Below are 25,469 nucleotides of genomic sequence, written 5' to 3'. Positions count from 1 at the left end.
GGTAAAGAATCTGCCTGTCAGTGCAGGAGACATGGGTTCAGTCCCTGATTTGGGAAGATCCCACATGCCTCGGAGCAACTCAGCCCATGTGCCACAATCACTGAGACTGCTCTGTAGAGCCAGGGCACCACAGCTGCTGAGCCCACATGCTGCATGCCGTGGAGCCCGTGGTCCACCACAGGAGAAGGCACTGCAGTGAGAAGCCTGAGCACCACAGCTAGAGAGTAGCCCCATTGTCCTCAGCTAGAGAAAAGCCTAAGCTGCAGTGAAGACCAGCACAGCCAAACACAAAATGAAGGGATAAGATAATTTTTTTAAAAAAGAGATGATGAGTTTAGTCTTTAATCTATAAAATGGGAATAATACTCCCTGTCTTGACTATTTTCCAGGGTATTTGTGAGAATCCAGTAAGAAAGTGATTGCAAAAGTGCTTTGACACCATAAAGTGTTCTGGTGTGCAGGAGGTGAACTGTGACTTACAGTAATTCTGAGTAGTGATGATTATTCTTTCTGTTGTGGGAGTGAATTCCTTGGAGACAGTGAGGTGAGTCACCTCACTGGCCGCTGTTCCCCAAGTAGCTTTGGACTGACCCCCTCACACTTTCTAATGCCTTTGGGTTCCAAGGGAAAAAACTGGGCTAGACAGACATCCTTAAGTGCTCCTCTCACCACGGCCCCCTGCTTTTCGTTGTCTTCTGAAGTTACCCTTCCTTGAGGTGGGAGAGAATCTTGGTGCCTAGAATGAACCAGACAGAATTTGCCTAGAAATTTGTTGTAAAAATCTGTGGGTTCTCCTGGGAGTGTGTGTCTAACTGTGTCACTGAAGCTGTCACTCTTTCTTCTTCAGGGGATGTTGGAAATTACTATTATGGACAAGGCCACCCAATGAAGCCTCACCGAATCCGCATGACTCATAATTTACTCCTTAACTATGGTCTCTACCGGAAGATGGAAATCTATGTGAGTTACTGGGAACTTCACCCCTCCCTAGCCTCTTCAGCTCTGGTTCCCCATACATCATTCATTGTCTCATTTTTTTTCAATTACTCATTTATGAAATGTGTTGAGTGACTGTTACGTGGCAGACATTGGATAGAGATTCTTTGTTTTTTAAGGTGCTCACTCTAGTGCTGGTGAACAACAAATTGTACTACAGTGTGCAACGATATAAAAATGTATAAGATTCAGAGATATTGAGGCAGAACGTGGAAGGGAGCCTTGGAATGTTTCCTAGAAGTGATAGCCAAGCAATGTTTTAAAGATTAAATAGAAATTAGCCTGGAGTTCAGGAGGGGACTAGCATTCTAGGCTGAGGGAAGAACATATACAAAAAGGCAGAAAGGTAGGAACAATATGATATGTTTAGGGAAATAAAGTAGTTTAGTGTGCAGGTATTGCTGCAGTATAAAGTTGACAAGTGTGAGAGAGGGGAGCTAGAGCTGGAGAGGTCAGCAAGAATTGGATGTGCTATATTAAGCAATTTGGCTGGGCCAGGGTCAAAAAATCCAGTCCCTAAAAACTAAGTGATTGGAACTGTGTTGAAGTAGATACCAAGTCTCTAGTTACTAGAGAGTATGGACTTTCTAGCCATTTGGCCTGGCTCCAGCTGATGTCTTTTGCCACATCTTCCAGCTTTCCCTGATGGCTCAGCAGGTAAAGAAATCTGCTTGCAATGCAGGAGACACAGGAGACATGGATTCCATCCCTGGATTGGAAAGATCCCCTGGAGGAGGAAAATGGCAACCCACTCCAGTATTCTTGACTGAAAATCCCATGGGCAGAGGAGCCTGGTAGTCTGTAGCCCAAAGGGTCACAAAAAGTCGGACACGACTGAGTGACCAAGCACATAGTGGTTTTTAAAGAGAAGCCAGAACTCTGGATTATTACGTAGAATCTCCAAGGTTTAAAATGTTGGCCCAAGTTTGTTTGAAACATGTAGGAACAAAAGTACATGAACATATCTGCGGGCCAAATTTGGTCCAGAGTTTCCCAATTTGAACTTTTCTGGAGGCTGTAAAACACAAAAGAAGTATTTATTCAAAACATCTTGCTTATTTGTTTGGCTGTGCCGGGTCTTAGCTGTGGCACACAGCACCTTCCGTCGTCTTTGCGGTGTGCTGGTTCTTTAGTGGCAGCATTCAGGACCTTTTACTTGCGGCATGCAGGATCTATTTCCTTAACCCAGGGATTGAACCCAGGCCCACTGCATTGGGAACGTGAAGTTTTAGTCACTGGATCACTAGGGAAGTCCCAAGTGAAGTATTTTAAATGAGAAATAGGAATAGGCATGCATTTTAGAAGCAGGGAGGCTAAGTTAGGAGGATGTTGCAAGAGTCCAAATGAGAAAATAAGGAGGGGTTGGGGGCCTGTGTTGCCTTATGGTTAGAGTGTAAGGGTTGTTGAAGTCTGTGCTGACAGCTTAAGTAACCTAGCAGCAGCAGCATCCTTCCCCACCATTCCAGAGACTGCAAGGAGATGAATCTTCTGTCTCAGGCAGCCGTGTCATGTCTCTGGAGCCCCTGGAGGCAGCTGGGAAAGCAAGGAGGGAAGGTAGATGGAGGAGCAGATGGAACTGGGACCAGAGAGCATTTTCAGGTGTGAAGGGCATCTGGGAATGAAAAATAGAAAAGATAGCAGAGGTTTTCAGGGACTCTAGGGAACAGACTAGCATTTAGATACAGAGAGGGTACCTGAATGTGGAATGGTAAGCGCCAAGGCTCCACGGGGCTGCCTGTTGCACATCTCAGCCATGCTCACCTGGCCTGTTTGCCCCCTTCCCTGCCACTCCACCCTCAGAACCCTCCATTTCAGCCAGATCAGATTCTGCCTCTTTCTACCCCATTCTGATGGGGAAGATTATTTACTCCACCTAGTCATATCTTTCTCATTTTCAAGAGTTGCATTAAGCACTGTTTCTTTTTTTCATCCAACAGATTTTTGTTGAGTACTTGTTATAACCCAGGGACATTATTAACCTCCATGAGTGATACTGAGATATTAATAATAAAAAAAGGGTCATATCTTTAAGTGAGAGGAGAAATTAACTAACATTTATTGAAGATGGCTAAGTACCAAGCCAGGGCTACTGTTATTTACTTAATCTTTATAGCAACCTTGATTTGAATCACTCTCCACTGTGCCTACCCTACACTCTATTTTTATTAAAGAAGAAAGCTCTTCCTAGCAACTTCCTAACAGATTTCCCTGTAAGTCTCATTGGGTCATTTGCCATACTTAGACCATTCACCAGCAATTTGATCCTTGGGGCTGGATATACCCAACCAAATTGAGATCTGTTAAAAAGAGGGAAGCGGGAGAATAGCTCTTTGGGAAGTGACTAACTGTGGCTGTCATAGGAGACAATAATACCTTATTGGAGATTACTTCATCTGTGTGGTATTCTTATTGTAAACTAAAGCAAAAGCCCAGTGTAATCTCTTGCTGAAATCTCTAGACCGTGTTCTCTTTTATGTGATCTTTTTCCTTTTCTGGTTCTATCTTTTTTTTCCCCCTTAAAAATTTTTTTTTTTTTTTTTTAATCTTTTGACCATACTGCAAAGCTTGTGGGATCTTAGTTTCCCAACCAGGGATTGAACCTGTACCCTCTTTACTGAGTGTGACTCTTTAGTCCCCTCTGTTAACAGCGCTTCTCTGCATTGATCTCGTCTTTCTTCTCCTTTCTCTGGGCTGTGATCCTAGCATCCCTTTCCCAAAGGACAAATAGCCATTTATTTTAGTGTATGTCCTGAAATTAATGGCTTTTGAGAGTTACTCCTGAAAGAAATTCCCTGGACTTCTCCTTGCAGAAGTTTCTATACCTGAAGGAGACAGGTTGAAGTCTTTTTCACACAATTTCACCTTCTTGGGTTCCTTCTCCAGTTCTTTCTCTGCACATCTAATTAATCTCTCCCAGAATCAAATCCTCACTTTTCATCCAGGCATCTTCCTATTTACATAATTAAGAATCCTGCTCTCTTCCTTGCCTTGGATGCTGATTTTGTATATTCCCAGGCTTCTTACTCATCGCCTTCTAAAGTTCCTTTTTTTAAATGTTTTTATAAAACATTGAGTAGATATGAAAGAATTTTTATAAAATATATGTAAAGTATAAAGAATCACGTTATTATTAATAGCACCTTGTTTAAGAAAAGAAATGTTTCCATGACTGTTAGAACTCCTGTCTGTCCTTCCCTGATTCTGTCTTCCCCAGAGTTAACCTTTGCCCTGAATTTGGGGTTTATTATTTCCTTGCTTTTCTTTATAATTTTACCAGTATGTATCCTTAAATGATACATATTTTACTTTTACATGTTTGAATGTTACATAAATGGAGCCATACAGTATTTATTATGTGACTTGCCTTTTTTGCCCAGTATGTTCCTAAGTCATTCATGTTGATGATACATATATTTATTTTCACTGTATTTCGAAAGACTACACCACAAGTTGTCTATTTTATTGGTATTGGTGGGCATTTGGTTTGTTTCTAGTTTTGAGCTATCACAAACAATGCTGCTGTGAACATTCTTTTTAAAATATTTATTATTTCTGGCTACACTAGATAGGAGTTGCTGTGTGCAGGCTTTCTCTAGTTGTGGCAAGCAGGGTCACTCTTTGTGGTGCATAAGCTTCTCATTGCAGTGGCTTCTCTTGCGATGGAGCATGGCCTTTAGGTGTATGGGCTCAGTAGTTGCGGCCCTCAGGCTCTGTTGGGCTCACCAATTGTGGTACATGGGCTTTGTTGCCCGGTAGCACATGGAATCTCCCTGGACCAGGGATCAAACTTGTTGTCCCCTGCATTGGCAGGCAGATTCCTAGCCACTAGACCAACAGGTAAGTCCTGAACACTCTTGAACACGTCTCGTGGTGCATATGCTTGAGTTTCACCAGGTGGTGTGCTCGGAGGATATAGGCACACAGTCGTCCTTATTGCTGTTTGGCATGCACATAATGCCAAGATGGTATTTCTCTTGTTACTAGTGCAGTTGAGGATCTTTTTACAGATTTCCCTACTGAAGTTCCCATTCAGGCCTTCTGCCCATTTTTCTTTTTGATTGTCTGGTTATTTTTGTGTTTCTGTTGTAATGGCCTTTAGATGCATAGAATCAGGTTCATTGTTTTTCTTGGCTTATGAACATCCAAAGAAGATCCACGCTTGGCCATCTTTTTAAAAAATTTACTTTGTTTATTCATTCACTTTACTTAAATATTTTATTTATTTATTCTTTCTTAATACTTAAATATTTTAATAATGCAATGAACATTCATATTCTTACAACCTGATCACGCTTCTAAGTTTTGTGATTATTACTCTTTTGCTTATCATATTATTATGTTTACCATGTATATATGTGCCTAAGCAATATATAGTGTTTATGTACTTGTTCTTGAATTTCTTAAAAAGGGTAGCCTGCTGTGTGTAGTCTTCTGGGACTTGCTTTTGTCTCACAATATATATAATTACTAAAATCTATCCAACTTGTTGCATATAGCTATAATTCTTTCATTTTTCTCTGCTGAATAAGATTTTATCATTTCAGTATATTGTAATTTATCCATTCTCCCATAATCTTAATTTGTATCTCTGTTTTTTTAAATTTATTCATTGTTTTGGCTGTGCTGGGTCCTCATTGGTGCGTGTGGGCTTTCTCCAGTCGCTGTGAGCAGGGGCTACTCTTCCCTGTGGTGTATGGACTTGTCTTGTTGCAGAGCGTAGGCTCTAGGTGCCCGGGCTTCAGTAGTTGTGGCATAGGGGCTTAGTTGCCCCTCAGCATGTGGGGTCTTCCCAGACCAGGGATTAAACCCATGTCCCCTGCATTGGCAGGCAGACTGTCTACCAATGGACTACCAAGTAAGTCCTGTATCTAGGTTTTTAATGTTAGGACCAGTTTTTCTCTGATACTCTTATACATGTCTCTAAGTGTATATATGCAAAATTTTCTTATGGTTCTTCATCTGGGGGCAGAATTTCTGGACTATAGGATTTGTGAATATTAAGTGCCCAGTTGTTTCTCAGTGTGGTTGAATGAACTGGCAATATATAACAGATACCTTGATTTACATCCTCTCTTATACTTGGAATTAGGCTTTAAATTTTGCCAATCAAATGGGTGAAAAAAAGAACTATAATTATGGTCTTGATTTGGTTTTTTTGGGCTGTACCACATTGCACATGGGATCCCAGTTCCCCAGTTCCCTGACCAGGAATTGAACTTGTGTTCCCTGCATTGGAAGCATAGAATCTTAACCTTTCGACTGCTAGAAGTCCCAGTCTTGATTTGCATTTTGCTAGTGACCAGTAAAACTGTATGTCCTCTACTATGAAATATCTTTTCATTTCTTTTGCCCATCTCCTCTTGGGTCATTTGGCTTTCTTTTTCTTACCAATTTATAGTAGTTTTACCTCTCTCTCTCTTTTTTATTTTTGGACCACGTGGCACGTGGGATCTTCGTTCCCCTGCCAGGGATTGAACTTAAGCCCTCTAAATTGGAAGCGGGGGATCTTAATCTCTGCACCTTTTCCACCAGGCAAGTCCCCTGGAGTAGTTTTTTGTTTTTTCAATGTATTTTGGTATATGTAGTTCATTGTCAGTGTACTGTTATAAATATTTTCTACTCTGGTCTTTTTCAATCTAATGTATCCTTAATAAACAGATTCTTAATTGTAACATAGTCATATTTATTGTTTCTTTTAAAAGTACTTTTATGTCTTAAGAAATGCTTCCCAACCCTTAAGGTGTTCTCTTATGTTAATTTTTTAAAAATCTTTATAGGTTTGCCTTTCACATACAGATATTCACTTATCTAGACTTGACGTTTTAACATGATTTGAAGTAAAGAAACCACTGAAACCTATATTCTCCAGCTGATTGATTGAAAAGTCTGTTGTTTCCCCACTGAGCTAAGTGCTACCACTTTTATATCTGAAATGTCAATATTTATTAATTTGTTCCACAAACACGTATTAAGCACCTACTTTGTGCCAGGTCCTATGTTGGAGTCTGTTTCTGGGCCTGTGTTCTCTTGACTTTGCCTCTTTATTGCCCTGGCCAGGCTCCTCTGTCCATGGGATTTCCCAGGCAAGAATACTGGAAAGGGTAGCAATTGCCTTCTCCAGGATGCTGTCACTACAGTGGCTTAATTATAACAGCTTTTTATGAGTCTTAATAGCCAGTATTAAATCCTCCCACTTTGTTTCTCTTTTTTAAAAAATGACTTGCTTTTTGTACTTGGAATAAATTTTAGAGACCTGGGTTTGATCCCTGGGTTGGAAAGATCCCCCAGAGAAGGGAATGGCAACCCACTCCAGTATTCTTGCCTGGAGAATTCCTTGGACAGAAGATCCTGGCAGGCTGTAGTCCGTGGGATTGCAAAGAGTCGGATACAACCAAGCAACTGACATTTCCTCTTGCACTTGTTAATTTTAGAATTAACTCATCAATGGTACAAACAAATCTCCTAGGATTTTGGTTGAAATTTCAGTGACTCTGTGCATCAGCTTAGGGAGAATTGATATCTTGAGAATAGTAAGTTTTTGAATCCATGAACATTGTATATATCTCCATTTAATTACGTCTTTTTAAATGTCTTATATAAAGATTTCCTTTAACTTCTTTATTATGAAATATTAACACAGAAAACTGCATAAAACAAATGTCCAGTTTAACAAATTGATGTAAACATACACATGAACACTGGCTAGTTCAAAAAATAATAAAACATTGCTGGTACCTCAGACACCTGCATGTGTTCCTTCCTGATTGTAGCTTCTTCTTTTCCCCCAGAGATAACTAGAATTCTGACTTTTCTGTTAATTGCTTCCTTGCTGTTGATCATAATTCAACTACCTAATTATCCATTTTAAAATAATATAGTTTAATTTTGCTGAATTTAATATAAATGGAATTACACAATATGTATTTTTTGTGTGTAGTTGTAGCTTGTTCATATTAATTACTGTATAGTAATTAATTGTAGAATATACCACAGTTTATCCATTCCACTGTTGAGGGGGAGTTGAGAATTTGGCTATCAATATAAAGTTTTATAATTTTCTCCATAAAGGTGATGTACCTCTTTTACTAGATTTTTTTCCCCCATTACTTCTTTTTTTAATGCTATCATAAACTGTATCTTTTAAACTTTTTATTTATTTATTTTTAGAATTTAACACATGACTTTTCCTTTTATTCATAAGTTCTGAGTATACATTTTGGTGTCACAAATTGAACTTTTTATTTTTAATTGTTTACTGGTATATAGTAGCTCAGCTGGTAGAAAATCTACCTGCAATGCAGGAGACCCTGGTTCGATTCCTGGGTTGGGAAGATCCCCTGGAGAAGGGATAGGCTGCCCACTCCCATATTCTTGGGCTTCCCTGGTGGCTCAGACTATAAAGAATTCGCCTGCCATGCAGGAGCCACGTGTTCAGTCCCTGGGTTGGAAAGATCCCCTGGAGAAGGGAATGGCAACCTCCTTCAGTATTCCATGGATTAAGAAGCCTGGCAGGTTACAGTCCATGGGGTTGCAAAGAGTCAGACATGACTGAGTGACTTTCACTTCACTTCACATAAAAATTCAATCCTTTTTTCTTTTTTTAATTATTATTATTAATTATTGTTGTTTTGGCCACACCCCATAGCATGCAGGTTTAGTTCCCTGATAAGGGATCTGACCTATGCCCTCTGCAGTGGGGGTGCTGGAGTCCTAACCACTGGACTGCCAGGGAATTCTCAGTGCTGTTCTTTTCTATTTCAGTGTATGTCCAAGGTCCCTGAGGATCTGATTCTGCTATTAGTTGTTTCTCTGACGTCTTACCTCTGGTGCTTTGTTTCCTTGTGTGTTTTGTGATTTTTTTTGTAATATTTATTTATTTGGCTGTGTTGGGTCTTTGTTGCAGTATTCAGAATCTTCTTTTGTGACGCACAGACTCCCTAGTTGTGGCATGTGGGCTCAGTGGTTGTGGCATGTGAGGTTAGTTGCTCCATGGCTTGTGGAATATTAGGTCCTTGACCAGGGATTGAACCTGCATCCCTACATTTCAAGGGGGATTCTTAACCATTGGACTGCCAGGGAAGTCCTCTTTTGTGATTTTTGATTATGAGGTCATATTCCTTGAAACTTTGTGGCCTGGGATGAAGATGGTTTCTTAGGCTGAGATATGCTTTTACTTTGTAAAAGAGGCAGCTTTTGAGATTGGCTTTGTCCTTCAGAGGTATGGGATAGGGATGAATTTCAAATAGTAGAAAGGCTTAATCAGAGTCACTGTGGTGGGAAACCCTGTAGGTCTTGTTGAAGAAGAGTTATTTTCTGGAGGATTATGTTTATGAAAGAGGGTAGCAGGGAGGATTAGATTGGAAAAGGAACCTTGTAAAGTTCCTTGATTACTATTGTTGTTCAGTCGCTCAGTCATGTCTGATTCTTTGTGACCCCATGGACTGCAGCACGCCACACCCTGTCCTTCAGCATCTCCTGGACCTTCCTCAAACTCATGTCCATTGAGCCAATGATGCCATCCAACCATCTCTTCCTCTGTGATCCCCTTCTCGTCCTATGCTGGACTTTAAAATTGAGTTTAAAGTCCCCTTGATTACTATGCTAGACTTTTAAATCTTTTCATTTGTCATTGAATGTTCTAGAAGAGGGCATTGACTTTTTAAAGATTTTTGTGACACCATTATGGAAGATGGATTGGAAGAGGGTTAGACTGGATATTAATGGAACGGATGAGGAGACCAAAAAAATAATCCAAATGAGAGTTAATTTATTATGACAACAGATTTTTATTGAGCACTTGCTCAAGCTGTACAGGTTCTTAGTTCCCTGACCAGGGATTGAACTTGGGTCATGGCAGTGAAAGCTTGGAATCCTAACCAAGGTCGCCTGTGAACTCCTCCCCTGTCTTGTTTTTGTAGAATACAGTCAGACCTGCTTCTGGCCTCCCAGAGTAAAATAAGCAGCTCAATTTCTATACAGGTTGAATGTGATGACAAGGAAGTACAGGGTTCTCAGGGGAACACTTCAGAGAGTTACTTAACTGAGACTCTGGGGGTCAAAGACAGCTTTCTGGGGAAATTAACTTTTCAGTTGCAACCTAAAGGTTGCATAGAGGATGTGAAGAGAACAGTATTCTAGGCCATAGCATGTGCAAAGGCCTAAAGATGGGAGAGAATTTCCTTAGAGAACAGCTAGTAGAGTTGTGCTCAGCAGATTGGTACAGTTGTTTCATGAGAAAAATTCAGCCTCTCAAACATTCTTGTTTAAATGACGAATTATTTTTAAGAACTTTATGTTAGTATCCAACCTTTGAAATAAATGGAATTTAACCCAGAAGACCCTGGCATTTAGGCCCAGATTTCCTCACTAGTTTTTATTTATTTGTTTGTTTGAAGCACCAAGTTAGCTAAACTACCTCAGGCTCTTCCAAGTGCTTTGAATTTGGTGTTCCCTAGGCTAGAGCATAAAATATTTTAGGAAGATTCTAGAGAGGTGAGCAGGGACCCAATTATTTTGGTTTTTCAAGTCAAACTAAAGAATTTGAGCTTGATCTTGTGAATACTGAAGCCACTGAAGGGTTTTAGAGGGGAGTGACATGATTCAGTTTGAATTTTAGATTACTCTGGCTGTACAATTGAGAATAGATTCACAGTTGTTAAGGTTAAGGGTGTGATACCAGTTAGAAGATTGTTGCCACTATCCAAGCCAACGTGTGTGACCTGGGGATGGAAGTGGACAGGTTTGACAGAGACATTGGCAGTAATTTCCAGAGAAGTTGAATGTAGCAGATGAGGAGTCAAGGGTGATGCTCTGACTTTTGTCTGGAGCAACTGACTGGATGGTGGGGAGAATAGGAAACCTGGGAAAGAGGAGCAGAGGAGAAATAAGGTGGTGGATGCAGTCAATGTTATGGAGGGGGGAAAAAAAGAACCATTGTGGAGGTATAATGAAAGGGATTGGCAATGGATTGAAATAGAAGGCAAGAAGGACAGAGTTAAAGATGACACTTCACTAACAAAAACAGCAGAAGAGTAGTTCTGGAAGTTAAATTTGAATGCTTCTATGTTCTCAACAAGTTGTTATGTCCAGTAGAATTTGAAGTGCCTGTAGGATTTGTGAGTGGAATTGGCTGGGAAGCTATTGGAATTGTGAATCTGAAGCTTAGAACATTAAGATGGAGTGAAAGTCTGGGCAGTCACCTATCTAGAAGGGATCACCAAAGCAGAGCTTTGACAACATTGTCAAGAGTGCAAAGGGCTTAGTATAGTGAAAACAACTTAGTATTTGGATCTAGTACTTGCTTCTTTCACTATGGGTTTGTTTTGTTTTTTTAATAAAGCAGTGTCTGTCTTTTTCTAAGATTTGTTTATTTATGTCTGCGCTTGGTCTTCACTGCTGCTTTCGGGCTTTCTCTGGCTGTAGTGAGCAGGGGCTGCTCTTCATTGCAGTGCACAGGCTTCTCACTGTGGCGGCTTCTCATGTTGCTGAGCACAGCCTAGGCTCAAAGGCTTCAGTAGCCGTGGAGCTCGGGCTTAATTGCTTTGTGGCATGTGGGATCTTCGTGGACCAGGGATCGAACCTGAGTCCCGTGCATTGGAAGCAGATTCTTAACTACTGGACCACCAGGGAAGCCCCTGTTTTTCATTCTTAATATTTTCATCAATAAAGGAGGATTAAATGAGAGTCAGATAGTATCTAGAGCCAGACCTTTGGGTTCTTATTCCAGCTTACTAGCTGTGTAACCTTGGGCAAATTATGTTTAACCCCTCTCTGCTGTAGTTTCCTTACTGCAGAGTGAAGATAATAATAGTATAACTTTAAAAGGTTGTCTCATGCTGGATAGCAATAAAGTGCCTGAAACAGTGGCTGGCACAGAGTAAACAATTCCTGTTAGCTGTACCGAAAATGCTTTATAAACTGTAAAATATGGGTTAATAGAAAAGAAGAGGGTTATCTTTGAAGGAGACCCACTTTTAAGGGATGAGAGGAAGAGAACTTTTATTTTTATTAAATTTTTTGGCTGTACCAACACAGCATATGGAACTTCCCCAATCAGGGATTGAACCCACGCCCCCTGCAGTGGAAATTCAGAATCTTAACTACTGGACCACCAGGGAAGTCTTTTTTTTTTTTTTTTTTTTAAGTAAACATTTCTTTGGGAGAATTTTTAAAAAGAGGACAGGCCGAATCAGAATCTTGGGATAACCAGGAAATTATTATGTCAAAGAAGTTTTGTTTTTTAAAAATATTTATTTATTTGGCCTTACCTGGGCACAGTTACAGCATGCTGGATCTGCATTGTGGCAGGTGGGATCTTCAGTTCAGGCATGCAGACTCTTGCAGCATGTGGGATCTAGTTCCCTAACCAGGGATCGAACCTAGGCCCCATGTCTTGGGAACAGAGTCTTAGCCTCTGGACCCCCAGGAAAGTCCCTCAAGGAAGTTTTTATCAGGAGGATGTGGTCAGAATTACTGGTGTGGTGATGATTTATAAAGGATTTGCCATCTGTTTCAGTCAGTACTAGTCACCCCTTCTTCTTGAACTCTTAGAGCCATTTGGCCCATAGTTGTATATTGTTATAGTTAATATTGAAGTCATAATTTGTAAAACAGTTTACAAAGAGATTTAATAATCTCATCCACTTCTCACAACTTTCCTGTGAAGTAGATGATGTTATCTCTATTTGGTAAATGAGGAGATTGAGGCCCAAGCAATAGACTTGCCACCACAGTTAAAAACTTAAAACAACTTTTTAGATTTAAAAAATGGGAAAAAACAAATAGACTTGCCTAAGCAATAGAGCTTGAGTTGCAGTCTAGGTTGTGAGATACTGAATATATTTTGATAATCTTGTTTGCTTAACTAGATTGTGAGTATCTTGAGGCCTGAATCTAATCAGTAATTTCTTTTTATCCTGTGTAGCTCAGTGCTGAGTGAAGACTGGCCATGGTCAAGAATAACATGCTTTTTCTCCCCTCTGTCTTCTAGCGCCCTCACAAAGCCAATGCTGAGGAGATGACCAAGTACCACAGTGATGACTACATTAAATTCTTACGCTCCATCCGCCCAGATAACATGTCCGAGTACAGCAAGCAGATGCAGAGATGTAAGTGCATTCTGTTCCCTCTCTACTCTGAAGCCCCGTTAGGTCCCCCTTCTAGTTGGAGAGACTCACCCCCCCTTCGCTTGTATCCCCCATTCAGGTGACACCTGATTTCCCTGCTTCCTAAGGGTACCACAGTGCTGCTTTTGTCTCAGGACGGGCTTTGTTTCCTGATTGTAAGGAATAGAGACTGAACATTGTCCAGTTAGGTTCACAACACCATCCCCCCCAAACCATGATTGTTGTAATGGAAAAAGCACTGGTCTGGGAGAGGGAGACAGGTGATACAGGTCCTAGCTCTGACACTTAACTGACTGAACAAGTCACTTCTCAGGTTTTTCTTTTGTAAAGTGGCCTGGATGGCATCCATGCAGCTGTAACTGCTCTGACTATGTGAGTGTTAGTTGAGAATTTAGCAGCTACTTAGGACAGACTCTAGGTGATGTCATCTTTGAGTTGAGGTGATTCTGCCCCTGCCCCCTGGAACTTGAAACCAGCACAGGTATCATTTCAGAAGCCACACTCAGCTTGTAGGAATTATGGTGATTGTTTTAGTTGTGGGGGAAAATATGTTCAAATTTGGGAAGAAACTATCATGCATGATTTCTCCCTTGTGTTATTTTAGAAATTATCATGTAGCACCTAAGATCTCATAATAAAACAGTATAACGGTATTGTCTAGAAGTTTTGAGTAGTTTATGATAGTTTATTTTGGAATACCAGGAAACCTATGACACTTTCTTGTACTGCTGGCCACAAGGTAGTCTGATTCCTAAGGCAGAAATTTATCTGTTACAATAATTGTGCACTGCTAATGATTACAGAACTATAGAGACCTTTTTGGAAGCATTAAGCTTCTTTGCCACCCACAACTCTAGGACCAGCTGCCCCATCTAAGGTATTTACTGTCTAAATTGGCAGAGTCTTATTTCATTCTGTCTCAAGGTGAGACAGATTCATTCCTTTGCTCTCGATGCCTTTAGGGGGTTCCAAAACTTATTTAGGCCAGTGATCAGGCTCTACTCTCAGCAGAGAGGGCTCTCATTAATGAAGCAGCTTGGTTTTGCAGCAAAAGAATGAGCTCTGATGTTTTAGTTTGAAACCTGTTAGCTCTACCACTTACCTATGCATGTGTTCTTGAGGAAGTCCCCTAGCCGCTTTGAGCCTTGTTTTCTCCTCTTTAAAAGAAAGATGGTAGTGCCTATTTTATAACGGAGTTTGGGGGGATAAGTAAGATAATGTATTTAAAGCACCAACTGTCAGTGAAAGTGAATAGTAGCTTTTGCTCTTATGACTTACTGCTTTTATTATTTTCAAATCTTCCAAGGCAGACAACATGTTAGGCCCTTGGGTGTACAGTAGTTTGGTTCTGGCTCCCAGTTTGCTCCATTTTTCCCGAAACCAGCATTCTAAAGTTGTACATTAAAAAATTAGGTCTGAGATTTTCCATCATTGGAGGTGGAGGTAAGAAGGATGAGGCTTTCTAAGGACTTCAGGGTACTGACTGACATGAGCCAGAGAGATGCCCCTTAGTGCAGTGCTTTATAACCAGGGGTGTCTACAGAGAGAACAACAGGGATGACGAGCTGAGCTCTTTTTCAGTATTTACCAACACCTAGCCTAGAAAGTTAGGCTTTCCTGGTGGGTCAGTGGTAAAGAATGCACCTGCCAACACAGGGGGTCTGGGGTTCAGTCCTTAGGTTGGGAAGACCCCTTGAGAAGGAAATGGCTACCCACTGCAGTGTTCTTGCCAGGGAAATCCCAAGGACATGGGAGCCTGGAGGACCACAGTCCATGGGGTCACAAGAGTGCGACACGGCTTAGCAAATAAACCACCACTATGAACCTGAGAAGTTATACCTCTAAGAAGACCAAATAAGTCAGATTTCCTTGCTCTTGGCTAGAATGTAATTTAAATGCTTTGTGTTCACTTTGAGACGTTGAGAATCTAAATTAGAAGTTCTGATCTAATATTTAATAATGGGAACATAAATAAATGCATTTTGGTGGAGGGCAGGTAGTCTATCAAAATATGAGGCTCATGGTAGAAACATGATAAAAGGAACTTGTGCTAATAAAATGTGGAGGCATGCTTCTCCATTTTATAAACCTACAGAGGTGAAATGACTTTCCCAGCAAGATAGTGGTAGAACAGAGAATGGAACTCTAGTTTCCTGACTCTGGAGTATTTTCACTTATCTATTTATTTTGGATGTGCTGTGTGGCATGTGGGATTTTAGTTCCCGGACCAGGGATCAAACCCACATCCTCCACATTGGAAACATGGAGTCTTAACCGCTGGATGCCAGGGAAGTCCCTGGAGTATTTTAAAATATGTTGCAAATAAAATATTTCAGGCGCACAAAAAGTATAAAAATAATGTAATGAACATCCATGTTCCTGTAATCAGCCTAAGAAAGAAAATATTACCAATACAGTTGAAGCCCCTGGACACCTCTATTTGATCACATGCCCTTTTTCTCCTACTCCCCTCTCCGCCCCGTTACCACCGCCGCCACCACAGGAGTAGCACTGTCCTGAAGGCAGTGTTTAATCTCATACGTCTCTCTCTGCGGTATGTTTTTTACTGCCTTCTCAACCTGCATCTGCTCCCATATTTCTCACCCAGTATTGCTCCCCATCAGTCTAAAGCCAGGCTAAGAATGAGAAAAGTATTTATAGTGGGAAGAGAGAAAACCCATAGAAAAGTCCTCCCTAGTCTCATAGATTAGTCCAAGTGAGAGTCTGCTCTCCCGTTTTACCCCTTTTCTGTCGGTAATCACACAGCTCCTGGGAATAATGGAATGGCCATTTGAGCCGCATATTGATGTGGGGCCTGAAGGAAAATATTTTTTCTCATTTCTAAAATACCAATTTCTTCCCACGGGGGCTCCACATCAAACAGGAATATAGGCAAAGCTAGAAACCCAGACAGACCAAACCCACCAAAGGAGGAAGCCGCCAGAGAGGGAAATCAATTGCCAATGGATAAATAAATAGCCTGGCCTCAGGGACCAAAGTTCTTATTGACACAGCCTCCCAGTGTTTACCTGGGAAATGAGGGAGAGGGCCACCTTCTGCTTGCCCCCTTATGCACACCATCCTTCCTCGTAGCACTGTTCTTGGCAGGGCTCCAGATCAGAGCCCCCTCCCAAGTTTAGGGTAGGACTAGAATTGGTAACTCTTGCGGCGGCTGCAAACCTTGAGCTTCAGCTGTGGCTCAACAGGTCACCACAGTCTAAGCTGGGCTCTCCTACCCTCCTCACCCTAGGGCTCCCCGTCTTTGCTCCATTTTTATTGATAATAGTGGATGCAGTGTGAAGGCTGAGGCAAGAGAACATGGATCTAGCCTCAGCCTTGCCTCTAACTTCTGGGTATCATTGCTATCTCAGCAGTTTCCTTTTTTGTGAGAGGAGACTTGGAGCTGTAAAGTTCCTCCTCTAGTCTGTAGACTTCAGATGTGCTTCCCTTCCTGTCTTTTTCATTTTATTTGCATTATTGTTTGCATGTGTTTCCACATTATGTGTTAGTTTGTACTTTTACCCTTTTAGGCCTGAAATAACTTTCCTCCAGTTGTCATTTGTTGTAGTAGAAAGAGCACTGAACTGTGGGAGTCAAGACACCTGGACTCTGGTTCTACCACTGCCTGGTTATATAGCCTTGGGCAAGTCAGTTAACTTCACATCTGTTTGTTCCTCTGCACAGTGGGATTGACATTGGTCCTGTCCATCTTTTATGGAGTTGTTGGGCAGATTCAGTGAGATTGTGTATGTGAAATTACTGGGGAAAAGGCCAGAGTGTATTTTCGTGGGCTTTTAGGACAGACAGACCAATCCTTGAATACTGCCTCTGCCATTTACTGGGAGTTACCTCATTGAGCCTGTTTCCCCATTTATAAAACAGGACCAAATCCTACCTAAGAAAGTTGTGTGAGCATAGACGACACCAAGTATTTAAAGCATTTAAAAAAAAAAAATAGGTAAATAAAAATAAAGCACTTAGCATGGTGTCCGGCATGTTGTTAAGCATCAGTGGAGGATAGTATAGTCTCTGCTCTTCGCTTGCTTGTTGACCAGCTGGAGTAAGATCCAGAACAAACCCAGGCTGGAATAAGAGGCTAAATTTGTCTCCCTCGGGAATGAAACAACATTTTCCAAGTACTTATTTACTTGCTGAATGCTTCCCATGTAAGGTTTCTATTAATCTTCTCAAGAATTAGGTGAGGTGGATATCATTATTGCTTGTTAAAGATAATGAGCCAAAGCTCAAGGAAGTTAAATGACTGGACCCAGTTTCACAGCAAGTAAGCAGGAGGGCCTGGACAAGAACCCAGGCCTTCTGAATCCAAATGCTGTGTTTTTTCCATCAGCTCATAAATATGTAAACAAAACCAAAAGGAAATTGTGGAAACTAACCTTTTCGTGTTTTTTCAAGTCAACGTCGGTGAGGACTGTCCCGTATTTGATGGCCTGTTTGAGTTCTGTCAGCTGTCTACTGGTGGCTCTGTGGGTAAGGAATATATACCCTTCATTAAGGGCTATTCTGGGCTGTACCAGGTCTGTCTTTTAGGCCACTGTCCCAGTAAGGCTGACCTGTGACCATGTAAAATGGTCCTGTGGGTTTTTACGTTAGGTCCTTAAAATTTTATTCTGCTTCAGTCCGAGGCCAGGTTCAGTCTGACATGGTATAGATATGTGTCCTTGCCTGTCCTTTCCTACTAAGACATCCTGTATACAGGAACTCCCTGCAGACCTCATGGGGTTGTTGAGATGCTGAACATAAAAGTAATTTGTGAACTGCAAAGTGCTGTAAAAATAGGAAGTGTCATCATCTGTGTCTTACAAAAGAGCATGGTAATTACATTTAGAGGTCAGAAACACTCCCCACATATCTCCCACTTCCATTAGTAATATCTACGTTATCTCTGGGATCACCCTACCATTTCTTAACAAATATTTATTTTTCTGTGATCATCGGTTTTTCTCCTCCCCTCTCCCTACCACCTCCCAATATAATCTCAGAAAACAAAGAAGTATACAGAGGAAAAAAACTGACTACAATCACACTGTCCATGGGTACCCATCATTACCATTTTGGTATTTGTACATCCATGCTTTTTCCTTTGTGCACGTATCTAGACCAAGCATATATTCATCTATATTTTACAAAAATGTGTATGTGTAGTTTTGTGTCTTCCTGCTACGTTTTTTGCTTAGTAAATCTATATATATATATATATATTTTTTTTTTTTTTTTTTTCAGTCATGCTATGTGGCTTGCAGGATCTTAGTTCCTGGACTAGGGATTAAACCTGGGCCTGTGGCAGTGAAAGTGCTGAGTCTAACCACTGGACTGCCAGGGCAGTCCCTACTTAGTAAATCTTTGAAATTTATCTGTAATAATGTTTAGCATGGTATCTAATGGCTACATGATTATTCTATGCTATGGACCAACTTCAGTTGATATAATTAGTCCACTCAAGTTGCTCTGTGTTGGTGTTTTTTTGTCTTTGTTTTTTCTACACCATGCAGCTTGAAGGATCTGTCTTAGTTCCCTGGCCAGGGACTGAACTTGAGCCCTTGGCAGTGGAAGCATGGAGTCCTAACCACTGGACTGCCAGGGGATTTCCTCATGTTTTTATTGCTGTTAAAGTCACACTGACACAAAGGCATTTGCACACATGGTGTGTATTTTTCTCTCACTTCTTCTTGGACCTATTTGTACTTCAAACCTATGTCTACTACATTGGTGTCTTCAAAATATTTTGACCATGAACCACAGTAAGAAATACATTTACACTTAAAATCCAGGTTATGGATGCACTCGTACACACACATCCTCTCTTGCTCTGCAGCTAGTTTCACAAGTGGTTACCTTTATTGTTACTCTGCTATTTTTATTTTATAGTCGATCTCATTTAAAAATACATATATATATATATACTAACCATAGCCCACTAAACCAATTTTAAGGCCTACTAGTGAGTTTTACCACTTTCAGTTTGGAAAACAGTTTTTTTAGAGTAGCCAATATTGTGTTTATTCCCATTGGAGTAGGCAGAGGGAGAGGGCTAGCTGGTAAGTTGTACAGTTCAGCTGTTAAATAGGCAGGTCCTATCTCTCACTGGGTTCCCATGGTTTTTTGGGGAAGGGGGAGAGAGGGACTTTGTGACAGGCTTGTGTTCTTTCTTCCGGTGCCCAGCAAGTGCTGTGAAACTTAATAAGCAGCAGACGGACATCGCTGTGAATTGGGCTGGGGGCCTACACCATGCAAAGAAGTCCGAGGCATCTGGCTTCTGTTACGTCAATGATATCGTCTTGGCCATCCTGGAACTGCTAAAGTATGCCTGCCTGGCCTTGTCTCTTGGAGGAGCACCTTAGGCCAGGTTCCCACTTCCCTCTCCCCCGGGTTTGCCTCCCTAGTTTGCTTTTCCTAGCGGCGTGCCGGCTAGGATGTGTTTGGTGAGTGTCTCTGGCCATCCTCTCCTTGACGAGGCCTTGATTTGATCTGAGCCCACGGCAAGATCAGGGGCAGGTGCTGCTCAGATCCTGCCTCCAGAATGTCCCTGTGTGGCTGGAGTTGACCCTGGCTGTAGAGTAGGAAGATCGGACTTGGTCGGCTTGGTCAGGCCTCTGGAGACACCCTGCCGCTCTTCCACCTTCCTTCAGCCAGTTTCCACGTCTCTGGTGCTTAGAGATACCTGAGGGAGGCAGCCAGCCCGGTAAGCTGGGACCTGGCGCCCTTGGCGCGTCCCACTTTCAAAGAGCCCCCAGAACCCCCTGACCCCCTTCTGATCCTAGGTATCACCAGAGGGTGCTGTATATTGACATTGATATTCACCACGGCGATGGCGTGGAAGAGGCCTTCTATACCACAGACCGAGTCATGACTGTGTCCTTTCATAAATATGGAGAGTACTTCCCAGGAACTGGGGACCTACGGGTGAGAACTCCCTTCAGGGGCAAACCAGCTCACCCTCAGCTGCCAGCTCTAACTCTCCTATCTCATGTCACCAAAAACCACTTCCTGCCTCTTCTGCCATTCGGAGACCACACACCTGCCATGGTCTCTTTCCCTCTCTTGTTCTGGAAGAAGGGAATGATGGAGCATACAGGGTTGTGAGGGATGGGTGCCTCCTGACTCATTGCACTTCCTTCCTGGCCACGGCTGAGTTGCATTACACTGTTAAGATGTCCTAGACAGCTTGAATTTTAGGCTAGAAATATCAGGTACTCTCTCACAGGCCAGGAATTGGGACCTTTGTGAACCAACTTAAGGGTTCTTAGTATTTTTAGGTTACCTTCCCCTTTGACCATCTGACAGAAAGCTGCTGTCTCCCCAGAAATGTACATGAAATTTTAGATTTGATATTGAATAGTTAATAGACAACTTCCTCCTACTGAAGCCCATCCATGGACCTCAGGATAAGAATCCCTGGAAGCTAATTCATTAAACTTTTCTGCTTGTGTTAGCATGGATACAATGAAACCATCCACTTTGTCATGCCAGTGCCCCTTGGGTGAAAAAGTGGCATTAAGTCAGTTTACTATGGCAAGTGTTAGAATAACTGAGCATTTACAATTTTGAAGAATTCTTCCCTTTCTGCTTTCCTTCTACACCTCCCTAGAGTTGAGGGTGGGGTGGGGGGGTAGAAGAGTGAGCAGTAAAGTGTTCTAGAAAAGGGTTGCTGTGGGATGGGTGTTAATTCTGTGGTCCAGCCACCTTTAACTCAGTCCAGAGGAAGAGATCTCATGCTGTGGGGGTGGGATATTCAGCCTCTGGCCCCATAAATGATTCTCAGCCTGAGTGCAGACTCAGTGGTTTGTCCAGAGACGTGAGCTAGAGTTGTCCCGCCAGTGAGGGGAATGGTGCTAATTTGCTCTGTCCCTGGCCCACCTCATAGACCCAGCTTCTCTCTCTTAGAACCACTGCCTCTTTCCTTAGCCTTCCAGCCCCTACCCTTGAGCTTCCTCCTAGCTTCATTTTTCAGTTTTACTTTAATGTCCTTCTTGATTAGGATATTGGAGCTGGCAAAGGCAAGTATTATGCTGTTAACTACCCTCTCCGAGATGGGATTGACGACGAGTCCTATGAGGCCATTTTCAAGCCGGTAAGTGGCATTTCCACCACTGGGCTGTAAATGGGATTGGTCTAAGGGAGGGGTAGCAAAAGCACCTCAGGGATGTCTCCCCAACGAGAGGCTGGCTGGAAATGAGATGGGTTTGAACCCTGGATTGCATGCTGTATGGCCAGTTGAGAGGACAAAATTTCTCCAAGTATATATCTGAATCTTTTATCCAACACTGTTGTTATACAGGAATGTCTAAGGCATGATCTGTGTCCTTGAAGACTTCACAGTCCATGGTATAGTCCATGGTGTGGAAGGCAGGCACATCCCCAATAGCATGTGGTTAGTGCTGTTTTTGAGGGATGAACAGAGGAACGAGAGAGAAAAACTGCTGCCTGAGCTGGGGAAAGGGTAATCAGAGGTGATTTCACAGAGGTGGTGACATTTGAGCAGGACTCTGAGAAATGAGGAGTTACTCATGTGAAGAAAAAGGTGGGAGCTGGAGGGGAGGGGTGGCAGAGGGAGCAGCACCAGCAGAGGCACGGGGGTGCCAGTATGCAGCAGTAGGCCTGTATGATGCGGGGAGGGGTGTTGAAGGATGTGGTAGAAAGTACTTGTGGGGTTAGTATTTCAAAGGGAGCTTTGAGGGCCATGCTGAGGAGTTAAATTTTCACCTGTGAGCAACAAGGAACCAACCATTACTAGAGTAGTAACCTAGTTAGGTTGCATAGTAGTTCAGCAAACACCGGGTGCCTACTATTAAAACATACCTTGTAGTAAGGGTGACAGAGAAGCCTGAGTTACAGTCTCTGTCCTGAGTAACATTGGAATCTAGTTGTGAGAATGAGATACACAAAAGTGAGGCAGCTCTGTAGTGTGAGGCTCAAAGTCTGTAGGACCAAATGCATAGAGCAGATGCAGCTAAGGGTCAGGAGAGCTTCTTGGAGCCAGTGGTCCTGGACCTGGAGAGCAGGGAAGGATGTGGGGAACTGATAAGGAGGCTGTTTTAGGCTCAGCGTAACTAGCTCTAGAAAGCTCCTGGAAAACTGAACTAAGTAGGGAAACGGGAAGCCCAGATTGGTGCTCCCTTTACTCCGCAGCCTGGGGCAGAGTGAAAAGGTAGGAGTGGTGAATAAGGAACAGAGGAAAGTGCTGCACCCACACTTTTCCGCCTGAACCCCAAAAGCTTTTCTTGAGGCTGGTGGTGACCAGGTTGTGTCCTTGCAGGTCATGTCCAAAGTAATGGAGATGTTCCAGCCCAGTGCAGTTGTCTTGCAGTGTGGCTCTGACTCCTTGTCTGGGGATCGGTTAGGTTGCTTCAATCTGACCATCAAAGGTGAGTCCAGGTAGCATAGGGATGGGCAGGCAGGGTCCTGCTGGGTGCTCCTGTAACTTGGCACCCCTTCTCCCACCAAAGGGCATGCCAAGTGTGTGGAATTTGTGAAGAGCTTCAACCTGCCTATGCTGATGCTGGGAGGAGGTGGCTACACCATTCGTAATGTCGCCCGGTGCTGGACATATGAAACAGCTGTGGCCCTGGACACGGAGATCCCTAATGGTAATGGCTCCAGGGCCAGACTGGGCCGGGCGGTGCTGGAGCTCCTGTGTGCTTGAGCTCACACCCCCTTCCTGCTGGCTCTGCAGCGTCTCCTTTTCAGACTCTGATTCTGTTGCTAGCCTCTTGTGATTTTCAGACCATAGCCATCAGCTTTTTTCCGAGTCCTTTAGCTGCCCCTGTCCATTCACCCTTGACTTCTGGTCTGGACAGAATTATCAGTAGTTACAGCTTTGGAATTCATACTCTGTAGGGTAATTGGGGTAGTGAGGGAGAGTACTCTCAATGAATATTGCCTAAATTTTTCTAAACCAGGGGCTTCAGCCTTCTCCTTATACACAGGCACTCACATACACATACCCAGACACCACTGGTGTGGGCCCTGGAGAATGGCTTTGGCTTTTAAACAGTTGAAATCCTACAGGTACCCAAGTCTCACCCCATCTTGAAGGCCTGCTTCTGTTTGACAGTTGGGCTGACAGGCCCAGATAAACCTGCAAATGCTTTTCTCGGGGTTCCATGGTGGCCAGATCTCTTAATTCTCTCACCCGCCCCCACCCCAATTAGAGCTTCCATACAACGACTACTTCGAATACTTTGGACCAGATTTCAAACTTCATATCAGTCCTTCCAATATGACTAACCAGAACACTAATGAGTACCTGGAAAAGATCAAGTGAGTATACCCCCGCCCCACACACCCCTAATTGAACATTTCAGGCTCCGGTTGGTCCCTGACCAGAGCCCAGCCAACCTCTCTACCATTGGCCATAGACAGCGGCTGTTCGAGAACCTAAGAATGCTGCCCCACGCGCCTGGGGTCCAGATGCAGGCCATCCCCGAGGACGCCATTCCAGAGGAGAGTGGTGATGAGGATGAAGAAGACCCTGACAAGCGCATCTCAAGTAAGACCCAAACCTCGGGGGCCTCTGCCTCCCTACTCTGTAGGCTCTTCTGACTTGCCTCCATGTTCTCTCCAAGCTGCCCAGCTGTTGAGAACCCCAAATGCTTGTACCTGTAGGGCCAGGTCCCCTTCCCTCGGTGTCTTTTGCGGGAATGTGCAGAAAAGCATTCTTTGCTGAGAGAAAGAATCTGCTCTCTCACTGGAATGTCCCACTACTTCCCAGTCTGTTCCTCGGACAAACGAATTGCCTGTGAGGAAGAGTTCTCCGACTCTGACGAGGAGGGAGAAGGCGGGCGCAAGAACTCTTCCAACTTCAAGAAAGCCAAGAGAGTCAAAACAGAGGATGAGAAAGAGAAAGATCCAGAAGAGAAGAAAGGTGAGTTTGGTTGGGCCAGGACTTGGGTCTTGAGCCCCAGGCCCTGGAAGATGAATTTATGTAGGGCACTGGGGGGCGGGGAGCCGACTTGGCACTGTCAGCTCCTTGGGGTATTCCCTCAGCTACGTGGGCCTTTCTGTGGTTCCCAGAAGTGGCCCACAGAAGAATGAAACTCAATTCGTCATCCTCACTGACTGATAGAGCCCTGCCAGGTTCCAGAGCCAGGGACATGCCTGGGCTCCCCTTGGTCAGGCGCGGCTCACATACCACCCAAGCCCTTTCCCAGTGCTTCACCGCAGTTTCCCAGGGGGCTGCCTCCACCCGCTGGGTTTACTCTCTAGCAGGCTGGGAAACCGGTCCAACCTGTTTGTTCTCTGCAGGTCTAGCTGGGAGGGCTTGGGATGTACTTTTCTCTTTTGTGTGTCCACTGAGCTATGATGCTGGGAAGGGGTTTCAGGAGATCCCATGGGTCTTTCCGGGGGGCTGCCCTTGACCATCCCTGTATTCTTATGTTCTAGAAGTCACAGAAGAGGAGAAAACCAAGGAAGAGAAGCAAGAAGCCAAAGGGTGAGGAAAGAACTGTCTGTCTGCTCCCTGGCATTGGAGCACCAGCCCCTTTGTCCCACCACACCAAGCGGGAGAGCACAGGGACAGCTGGTCCAGCTTACAAAGGCCTCTTTCAGGGACCAGTCTGTCAGTTGCTGCAGTTCTAGGCAGAGCTAGGAAGCCCCAGCCTTCAGCAGTCACCTGGGCAGCCAGGGGCCTGAGGAAGTCATTGTACCTTTCCTTTTTCCGAGGCCTCTGGGGTGGCTTATCTAATGCCAGTTTCTGCTCTCTCCACAGGGTCAAGGAAGAGGTCAAGTTGGCCTGAAGAGACCTCTCCAGTTCTGGCTTCTTGCCAAATCCCTACCTTTATCCCACAACCCTTCAGATTTTATATTTTCTATTTCTCTGTGTATTTATATAAAAATATATTAAATATAAATATCCCCAGGGACTAGACAGGAACCAGGGCCCTGAGGTCAGGGCACACATTACTTTTCTAGTAGCTGCCTTGCAACCCGTCCCTCCCAAACTCTTGAACCCTAATGGGTACTGGGTAAAAGGGATCCACTTAAGCAGCCATAGGACAAAATCTTGAAGTGCCTGCTTCATAGCTTTGAAAAGGTGCCCTTGCTGAGCATTTGAGAAGGGGTGGCTGGGTCTTCAGGGACTCCCTGTTGTGTTTAGGCTCTTAAGGTAACATCAGCCATTTTTAGATTGGTTCTGTTCTCATGCCTGCCCTCTCTCTGTCTTTCCCCCAGTTCTGCAGGTGAAGATTGGTAGTCTAGTTTCCATTTTGAGATACTATATTTCATTTTTGTGAGAATCTTTGTAATAAAATGGTACATTTCTATACCCTCTTGAGCTCATCTCTACTCTGTAGTACCCCTGGGTTCATGTCTCTGCCCTTCTGGTGTCCATGA

General features: G+C 43.3%; 1 protein-coding gene across 2 annotated transcripts in view; it reads left to right on the top strand.

The window, feature by feature from the left end:
- The window catches only part of HDAC1 (histone deacetylase 1), a 31,982-nt gene extending 6,581 nt beyond the window's left edge, over positions 1-25,401 (top strand). The window contains exons 2-15 of one of the 2 annotated variants that reach the window (XM_005202895.5): positions 390-544; positions 848-960; positions 12,986-13,103; positions 17,535-17,609; positions 19,302-19,440; positions 19,901-20,042; positions 21,118-21,210; positions 22,396-22,504; positions 22,586-22,726; positions 23,291-23,399; positions 23,498-23,628; positions 23,851-24,003; positions 24,522-24,570; positions 24,847-25,401. In XM_005202895.5, coding sequence (XP_005202952.1) covers positions 886-960; positions 12,986-13,103; positions 17,535-17,609; positions 19,302-19,440; positions 19,901-20,042; positions 21,118-21,210; positions 22,396-22,504; positions 22,586-22,726; positions 23,291-23,399; positions 23,498-23,628; positions 23,851-24,003; positions 24,522-24,570; positions 24,847-24,874 — 1,362 coding nt within the window. In that variant the 5' untranslated portion in view covers positions 390-544; positions 848-885 and the 3' untranslated portion in view covers positions 24,875-25,401. 2 annotated transcript variants of the gene reach the window in all.
- Positions 25,402-25,469: the final 68 nt, after the last annotated feature.

This window comes from Bos taurus, chromosome 2, assembly GCF_002263795.3.
Source record: "Bos taurus isolate L1 Dominette 01449 registration number 42190680 breed Hereford chromosome 2, ARS-UCD2.0, whole genome shotgun sequence".
In the NCBI taxonomy this organism is placed as follows: Eukaryota; Metazoa; Chordata; class Mammalia; order Artiodactyla; family Bovidae; genus Bos; species Bos taurus.
This window is presented reverse-complemented; position numbering and strand designations above follow the sequence as displayed.